This window comes from Propithecus coquereli, unplaced genomic scaffold (genome assembly GCF_000956105.1).
Source record: "Propithecus coquereli isolate 6110/MARCELLA unplaced genomic scaffold, Pcoq_1.0 Scaffold154, whole genome shotgun sequence".
NCBI lineage: Eukaryota > Metazoa > Chordata > Mammalia > Primates > Indriidae > Propithecus > Propithecus coquereli.
The window spans coordinates 1,055,706-1,065,295 of NW_012139858.1; the positions used below are offsets into that span (position 1 = coordinate 1,055,706).

At 42.6% G+C, this 9,590-nt stretch overlaps 1 protein-coding gene across 2 annotated transcripts in view; it reads left to right on the forward strand.

Moving 5' to 3' along the window:
* The first annotated feature begins 1,218 nt into the window (after positions 1-1,218).
* C1QTNF3 (C1q and tumor necrosis factor related protein 3) overlaps positions 1,219-9,590 on the forward strand; it is a 17,864-nt gene continuing 9,492 nt past the window's right edge. The window contains exons 1-2 of one of the 2 annotated variants that reach the window (XM_012640530.1): positions 1,219-1,656; positions 7,620-7,731. In XM_012640530.1, coding sequence (XP_012495984.1) covers positions 1,354-1,656; positions 7,620-7,731 — 415 coding nt within the window. In that variant the 5' untranslated portion in view covers positions 1,219-1,353. The remainder of the gene's footprint in view (positions 1,657-7,619; positions 7,732-9,590) is intronic. The other variant, XM_012640533.1, reaches the window with a different exon arrangement.

Here is a 9,590-nt window from a genome sequence, read left to right on the forward strand (position 1 = left end):
CGGCTGTTCTGGCAGTTGCGCGAGTGGCCAGGGTGGCTTTGGCCAGTTCTGGCCACTTCTGGAGGCGTCTCTTGGTTCTCAGGCCCTCAGCTGAGTGAGGAGAGCAGCTGTCCACAGCTCTGTGTCCTCTGCCCTTTCTCCAGCTGTTCTGTCTCTTCGCCAGCAGGCGGGCTTCTCCAAGCCTTGGCTTCCTCACAGTGCCACCCTCGTCCCCACCAGACACTTGCCACCCATCTCCTCAAAGTCCCAGGGTCTCTCTAATCCTCTAAGAGAGGGCCAATAACGTTTTCTCAAGTGAATGAATGAGTAATAGAAATATTAGAAAATCATATGTAAATAGAAGCATTTTTTAATGACAAAACTATATAAATTCTCTTAATTTATTATTGTGAAGAAGTTAGGAATGTCCATTTGATTTTTGGCCAAATTAATAAAAGTATGGCAACTAAATCAGAGGAAAGGATCATTTTCTCGATCCCGACTGCTGTGTTGGGGACAGTGTGTTTGGTTGGGTGCTCTCCATTGCTTTGATTTTACTCAAGAATATCTCAGAAGAAAGCGTAGCCTGAGACAAACTTCTCTTAACACAGAACAGGGCTTTGGATCTTCATCTGACAACAAGTGACTTGGTTAACTTCGATTTCACTTTGGCTTTCAAAAACTCGGAGGCAAAGGAAATAAAGCCTAGGACAGGGAAATACTTTTGCTAAATTCAGAGACTCTGCATCTGAATTCAGCTCAGTGTGTCGTAGGCAACCAACTGCCTTCTGCTGCTGGTATCCGGAAGGGGAAATGAGTTACTTTCAAAGTGCCAGAGCGGGGAAAATGCTAACCATACAACCTGAGAGCAAGAGCTCTCTTGCTTGCCCTGAATGGGTTCCCATTGCCATTCCAGACGGAACTGATGCAGTTAAGCCCGAATTTCCTGGCAAGCGCGAGGGTAGGTTTTTCCAAAAGGCATTTTAGACCACGCATGCACAGCCTTTCCATGTCTAATCATGAAAGCAAACCACTGGACACATGCTCTCTGTTTCCAGCTGGTTGTGTATGTTTTCTTCACACTTTAACAAAAAACGTGCCAAGGTGTGACATTTACGGACCCCGCCAACTGGGAGCTGTGCACACAAATCCGTCCTGCCTGTGGTGTGGGAAAGTGATGAATGGGGGCTGTTCTGCCCAGGGGGAGGGCTGCTGTCACTCTGGCGAGGCTGCAGCCTTATTTATTACACACCAAAGTATAAAACCACCCAGCTGCTGCAGCTCTCGTCTCCAGCACTGGCATTTGCCCGAGGAGACCACGTTCCTGGAGCCCCGCTGTCTTCTCCAGGAGGTTCTGTGGCTCTGTTGAGAACCATGCTCGGGAGGCAGCTCGTCTGTTGGCACATGCTGGCTTTGTTTTTCCTCCCATTTTGCCTGTGTCAAGATGAATACATGGAGGTGAGCGGAAGAGCTAATAACGTGGTGGCAAGAATAGTGCAAAGCCACCAGCAGACTGGCCGTAGCGGCTCCAGGAGGGAGAAAGTGAGAGAGCGGAGCCATCCTAAAACTGGGATTGTGGATAATAACACTTCTGCAGACCTAAAATCCCTGAGACCAGATGAGCTACCGCACCCCGAGGTAGATGACCTAGCCCAGATCACCACATTCTGGGGCCAGGTACTCGGAATTCTCTTCTAAGGGTTTCTGTGAACGCTTAATGAGTTTTGTGGCTGCTGTTGTTGCTATTCTTTCTTTGGCTGAGATGCTTAGGATCGGTGCTTTGGAGAAGTTTGCTAAGCTGCTTGTGGGTCTCTTTCCGGATTGCTCTGGGATACAAGAGGGACTGCCGGTCTCTGTTAGAAAATCAGCAGGGGTAGCAATGATGCGATGGGATAAAAAGTGGCTGTGGCATCCCCCATCAGAAAGGGGAACCCAGGCAGCCAGCTTCCTGCCATGCTGGGGCTTGATTTCTTTCTTGCTCTGTTGGTGAGGAAAGGAGTGCTGATCTACACAGATAGACAGACAGATAACCATTTGCTATTCTTGAGAGAACTGGGCTTTCTTAATCCTTTCCAGCAGAGAGAAGCTGCCCTTTGAGTCTGTCAAAAGCAATCAAAGTTCTTTTTTTTACTTTGATGTGTGCGTTCACTGTGACATATCAGGCCAGTCTTGTTTATTTGATTTATAGCGTTCTAGGATGTTAAGCCTCTGCGTTTAGCCTGTTTAAAAAGATAAATCAAAAATAGACTGTGTATTTAAATGCAAACCTTATCGTATGATTTTTTTTTGGCTATGCTTTGTTTTAATTATTATAGTTCGATTTGATGCCTGATAGTCACAGAGGACGTCTCAGGTTATAAGCTCAGCGGCCAAGAAAATTTCTTTAACTCTTTTAGGGTAGCTTGGAAGTGAGCTAAGCTTCCAATATAGTGAATTGCAAATTGGTGAAACTCAGTTTAATTTAAAACATTAAGAACAGAAAGATACAGGTTTGACTTACCTTCTAGACATTTAGTATCCTAAAAACAAACACATGGAGCGGGGCAAGAAAAGTTACTTTGAATTATATGATCTTTAAATAAATAGATTTTACTACAAGAATTGATAACTTTTAGTCATTAAATAGGTCCTAAAAATTTAACGTAGTTGAAATCTAAACCTCTCCTGCCATAGATTGAGAAGTTTGGGTTGATTATTTGGTTATACATAGAATCAGACTCAGATCTGGACTAACCTGGGACTTCTAACTTGACCACACAATGCAATTGCTCAAACCATTCTGTGGGGCTGTGTCAAGAGAAAATTGCTTCTTTAGGGAACAATGGAAGAAATTATAAACTTGAAATATCCTATTTTTTGAAAGTCACTTTTAGAGATCATCCATTCATCTGACAATCTGTTGGCTAAAGGATGATTAATGCTAATTTGCATTTTCCTTGATGGTGAAGATATTTTCACTTTTATCCAGGACTTGATCTAAACTTCCCGTTTCAACAGATGGTGTCCTTCCTGGCCGCGACAGTGTGAGCCCCCAGGAAGAACAGAAGGCAGTTAGTTATAGGTTGCCATTGGTTGTCATTTCCTGGCAACCAACTTGTAGCAGGCAACTGAAATCCAAATCACAATTCTCCTTCACCCTTCTAATCCTGGGTTTCCCAAGTATTTTCAAACAAACCCCAATGGGAGATATTGAGGAGATTTAGAGTCGCTGATATTCTAGAAGTTTTCAATACAACTCTTCTACCAACGGATGTGGAGACAGATTCAGTTTAAAATTGTTCTTCGTAAGTTCTTCCTTCTTTGCCTACTTCCCCCATCCCTCTTCTTTTATCTTATTTCTCCTTTTTCTTCATTTCTTCCCCAAGCATTCCGTGGGCTTCTACTTTGTGTCACCCTGTAGGATGGAGACCATGATATAAAGACAACCATTCCTGCGCTCCTATCTCCAAGCCATTGTGTGGGGCTCTAGTGGGAATAAATTTTTGCTAATTAAGCTAAGTTTAATTAAGTACCATGTGATGAACAAGGTCAATACACAAAAGATAGTTAGGAAAAAATGTCAGAGTGGTGGTGGTCCCTGAGTTAGATCCTAAAAGATAAGACAAAAAGAATGGCTATCCACAGCAGACATTTACAAGAAAAAGTAAATGTGTCACAGCAGAGACTCGAGAGAGCCTGTGAGGAGTTGGCTGTGTGTGTGTGTGTGTGTGTGTGTGTGTGTGTGTGTGTGTGTGGTGGGGGGCACATCATACAATTTTAGTGCCAAGCTGAGAAGGATTCTGCCAGCTGGTTAAGAAGCTCAGACTTTGCTTTGCTAGCAAAAGCTTTGTTTGTTTGTTCATAGCAGGGCAGCGAGGCAATCAGATATGTGTTCTAGAAAGATAGCTCTGGCTGTAGGGTTCGTGGTGGAGTAGAGTGGGCAGAGATTGGAGGTGGGCAGACCTGGACTCCCTTTCCTGGCATTTTCTTCTCTGCAGCGTTTTTGTCATTCACTTTTCTCAATCTCCCCTACTCTTCCTGGACACCCATTCCTCTCTCCTCCTACTTTTCTCCTTTTTTGTCTGTCTTCTTTGGGTTAAAGAAGGAACCATAGACTCTCTTTCCCAGGTGTCACTTACCAGTAGCAGACCTCAGTTCTAGGTCACTAGCCCTAGGCCTCCATCTATTAATACAAAATGGATGGAGCTTGTCTTAGACATACCCCTCTCCTCCCACGCTGCCAACGTACATGCCTTTCACATACAAATTCGACCTGATTTTGGGAAAGGGGCTGATAAGCTTAAGAAGATCATAGATAGTAACTGCGCATATATAATCTGTCCCTTACCTAAGAAAAATGTCTGAATTAGCACATCTTGTCCAACTTGTTCTGAGAGTCCAGCAAAAGACTCACAAGCATTACTGCATTTGACTGAACTTTGAAAGACAGGTGAGAGGGGGAAAGGTGTGATAAAAGGGCATAGGAGGGTTCTCAGGGGGTGTCCCAATAGTAGTAATCAGAAGTCTCTCACTGTCTTGGTGGCAGCTCTATGCTCTTGAAGTGCCCTCAAGTAGCCTGAGCATGCACCCCCAGTCCTGGCTAGCTCTAGTACCAAGCAGCCCCATTTACTGGACCTAGCTTCTTGTGTGTAGATACTAGACTTTGAAAACAAAATCTTTCTAAATTATTACTTGAGGCTTTGGAGAAGAGTTTAGTATTTTTGTTTGTATCATAGAGCTGGAAAGAAAATGCATGACCATTGTAAGAGGGAAGAGGGGAAGCTTCCCCCTACATACTCTGAAGTTTCCCTGAAAATGAACTGAGAAAAGGCAGATCAACAGAAGAAAAAGGCAGGCAGATTTATTTAACATGCATAGCACAGGGGAGTCACAAGACAATGATTACACCGTAACCTAATGGAGTGCAGATGCTTATATACCCTTTCATATAGGAGAGGAGGGAGATGGGAATGCAGACGTTCCTCTGAGCCCTGGGGAAGGTGATGGGTGGAACTTCACTGTGAACAAAGGCCGTCTTATTATGCATATAAAGCCTCCCTGGTCATCTCTCTGAACTGCCATCAGGAAAACAGATGAAAAGTCTGTCTGGGCTTGGTGACAACTCCCAAGTGGTTGATCTTTCCTGGTTATTTGATGAGATTCCTAAGGAGGGGGTCTTAAGACAATTGTATCTCTTTTGGAAAGAAACTTTCTCAGTAAGATTAAGGAAATTCCAGAGAGTTTCTCTCGGTGCTTCCAGACAGAGGATCAGAGAGACAGAGAGGCATGAGAAGATCAGAGAGAGACTTTGGATCTGAGGCTTCTTTCTTTCTTTCTTTTTTTTCTCTTTCCTTCTTTTTTAATAAAGTTTGGCCATAAGCCAGTTATCCCTGGGGTAACTTTTCTGATGCCTCTTGCTTAAAACCCAAAAGTTCAGAAGGATTATGGGGCCTGCTTTCAGGGTTTGGATTCACATTGAAAATCAAGCCAGCTTTTGCTCTTCTGCTCTGTGGGATGTTTCTGTCCTCTCTTCACCTTAGATCTGAGGCTTATTTCTGGGGCCTTTCCATTTTCAAACACTCAGCGTGCCAAAGCAGCATATTTTGGGGAGTCATCTTCTGTGCCTCAACACCATCTCATCCAATCCTCTAATTTAGTAGACAAGAAAAATGATGTCTGGGGAGCAGTGACTTCTCTGAGGTCATGCAGAACCGAGATGAGAATGCTGGTTCCAGTCTGATGGTTTTTCCAACATTCTTAAGCATCTCAGTATTTCCATTCTGTTTTACACAAATGGTTTCACTTCAGGACTTTCCCTCTGTCTCCTCCCTTCTTCATCTCAAAAAGTCATCATTGGCAGAGCGCTGGATTTCCGGGGTTTCAAAAACTGTATTTCACATTAGCAAAACCATAACAGGAAATATAGATACTTACTTCTCAGATTGCATTTTTGGATTAGGCTGTGGGGTGGTGCCGTGGTGTCTTTGGCTTTCCAAGTAGCCTGAATTCCCTCATCTCAGAGTGATTGCTGTAGTTGATTTTCTTTCCTCTACCAATTTCACAAAACGTTTTCACAGACTCTTACCTGTCCAGGGTTGGGCCTGGTAAACTGAAGAGAAGACTAGCAGTTAGCTCCAGATTATAGCTCCTGATTGTTCAAGACTCGAATTCTGAGCTATTGCAGGAGAATGCCTGGACTACAGATGATGTTTGGTGTTTTCCTGGAATAGTTTGGTGGAAAACTTTAGGAAAAGGGATGAGAGAGTAAGGACAAAGTCCAAGCCCATTTTTTTTATTTTAAGAAAAGTAAAAGTAAGGTCTAACTGTGCAACAATGTGAAGCCTTGACCCAGTTTTGTGCTTGAATTTCTAGTGATGGAGAAAACTTGAATTTTAAATTTCTTCTTCCTCCCTTTCCCTATTGCTTTCCCTCCCACCCTCCCTCCCTTCCTTCCCTGATGGAAACCCTTAGCAATGACATGCTACTTTAAAAAGACCATTGAATTGTGATCGATGTCTAGGAAAGTTTTCACAAGTATTTTATATAACACAATTAAAAGGCAAGTTGCGAATTTAGATGAGAGTTCAAATTTCATGAGCAACTCGAACTCTTCTGCCAATCAACTTCCACTAGATCTCTGGGTCCTTCACAGAAAGCACAAATTCTAGAAATTTATCTTTGTATAAATATGCATTTAGCTCAGTGTCATATTTGAGCATATTTCATACCCATTAAGTTCTCATTAAATATTGGTTCAATATATTTGTATTTAACCAAATAAGTGGGATTACCATCTTACATTTTGAAGTGGAATGTGTGAAACAGAACTTGTTAAATATTTATAAAGAAGAAGTAAAAGTTGTTTTGAGATGTAGATAATCAATAAAAATATGTTGAACTTATAGTTAATAACAATGTATCACATTCTTGAAAATTGCTAAGAGAGTAGATTTTAAGTGTTCTCACTGCAAAAAAATTGTAATGCATACGTTAATTAGCTTGATTTAGCTGTTTTACAATGTGTTCATATTTCAAAACAACATGTCGTACATGATAAAGATATGCAGTTTGAGTTGTCAATTTAAATAAATAAATAACTCTATTAGACTAAAGAATATTTTATTTTCCAAATTTCCTAAGGCAATGGAAGTGTGTTGTGGCTGTTTGAAAAACTAGTGTTTACAATTCAGAGTTTCCAAAACTCTTAATCCAGCTCTTAACCCAGCATCAAGCATGTAGTGAGTGCTTAGTAGCTATGTTTGAAGTAGATAGTTCTTGTAATTTGAGAGTCAACTACTCAATCTAGCTCTATCCGAGGCTATTTGCAGTTGGGAAAGGGAGGACAGGCTTCCAAGGCCACTTCTGAAGAAGTTGCTTCCTCTGCTGTCACAGCAGCAGCAGGAAGGCACTTTCCAGAAATACCACCCCCGCTTCCACCCCATGCTACTGACTTTCTTGTCGCCTCTTCCTGTGATCACTGACTCACCTGAGTTACTTCCTGACCCTGTACCATGGATACATTTCCCCATCCCACCTTTTCCGATGTTGTTGTGGGTTGATTGGAGTTATACTTACCTAAGGACCAAGGCTAGAAGAAATATAAAAATCCTCATTGCTCACAAGTACCTTTCCCTGAAGCTTCTCTTTCTATCTTTTTAAAGTCTCCACAAACCGGCGCACTGCCCCCAGACTGCAGCAAGTGTTGTCACGGAGACTACGGCTTCCGAGGCTACCAAGGTCCCCCTGGGCCACCAGGCCCTCCTGGCATTCCAGGTAAGGATGAGTTTAACTGCAGACAGGGCCAAAACAGGACGCAAGGGCAGACCTAGATAATCTGGGCCCCCTGTGTGTGTTGCAAAGGGTATGCACGGCAAACCCAACAGAAAGAGAGTTGGGTGGGGAGATGGGTTTATTCAGCCGGTGTAGGTAGAACAGTATAAACCCCACAATATTTATTCTCTGCATCGCTCACAGAGTCCGCTAGGCTCTAGGCCCCCTGGGGTACCAGGCGCATAAGCTGGGATGCTTTTCACCAGCACTGAGCCTGACACTACGAGATCTTAATTGGGACATTATCTTAGTTCCAGCATTTCTGCCACAACGGGCTTTATGCAGTACACCGTATCTGTTAATAGCTTTCAGAGGATTTATGAAGCCTGGCAGGGGAGAGGGAAGAGCTTACTGGACTGAGCTGCAGTCACCTTCATGGCACCGTTCACTGTGTGTCTTTCTGTGTGACTCTAGGTTCAGTTAAGCTTTTCTTCCTCCAGTTTCAGGGTCTCCACTTACTCAGCTGTCTCTCAGTTGACTCTCATGCCTCTCCTGGGCTTATGGAAACATTTTTCCACTCCAGTACCTCATGGTGGCACAGGGAATGATCTGGAGCTACACTGGGCCCCTCTAGACCCACATTTTTGCCATCTCTAATTCACCAGTGTCCCCAGCTCAGAGGAATCCTGGGAGCTTGCTACTACCCTGGGTCAGCTGAGGAAAGGGCAGCCCAGGTGCTCTCTATCCTAGAACTCCGAAACCTATCCGAGTTGTTTTTTGTTTGTTTGTGTTTGTTTTTTTTCGTCCTCTTCTTTCTCAGGTCAATTTCTGGGGGTAGGACCTGGTCTTAGGGGTTGGCCGAAGTCCACCTGCTTTTCTCTGACTTACTTCCATTGGTGTTAATATTTATCAAATGTGGTTTAATTTTTTTGTAATTTTGAGTAGCTTCTCACACAAAACCAATTTATAATCAAGAAATCCTCTGTGAGACTTTAAACTATGATTACTGGCTATGCCATTGCCCCCCACGGAGGGCAGCAGCCAGCAGGTGCAGTGATGCAGAGTGGGGGATATTTAGACCCTTCCGAAATCTTCTCAGGTCTCATCTCTTCTGAGGCTACAGGACAGGCTGACCTTGGTTAGATGTTTCCCATCAGGAATGGCTTTGTCACTGAGTACACTGACTTGTCAAACAGTCAAAGTTCACCCATTTGGAAGGATTGTAAGCCTGGTATGATGCCTGGGCAAAGGTAGCATGCAAAATAAACAGCAAAAGGGCCTGCAATTCAGCAAATATAAAAATAAGGAACAGGTATAGAAATTATCTTACTGGCAAAGTGAGGAGTTGAAATTATTATTGAACTCTTGCTTTCAAAATTATTGTTATGACTTTTTTAATCAATGAGTTTACTTTTTCCTCAGTTATAAAAGTGATATGTATCCTTTGTAGAAAACTTCAAAGAAATAGAAAATATATACAGAATTGCATGAAACTCATTCACATTTCATCTGTTTAGAAAGGAATCAGTGTAAATATTTTATGTAATTTAGTCTAGTCTTTTTGCCCTATGGATGTAATATATACATACATAATTTTTCCAAATAAAAATAGTATTTTGCTATCTCTATTTATTCATAACTTTTTAATCTAAAAACATCATGAATGTCACTATATATCATTAAATATTTTTGCTCAGCATTATTTTTTAATGACTATATAGCATCATTTACTTGAATATGCCATTTAAAAAAATTCAGCCCTGGCCGGGCGCGGTGGCTCATGCCTGTAATCCTAGCTCTCTGGGAGGCCGAGGCGGGAGGATTGTTTGAGCTCAGGAGTTCGAAACCAGCCTGAGCAAGAG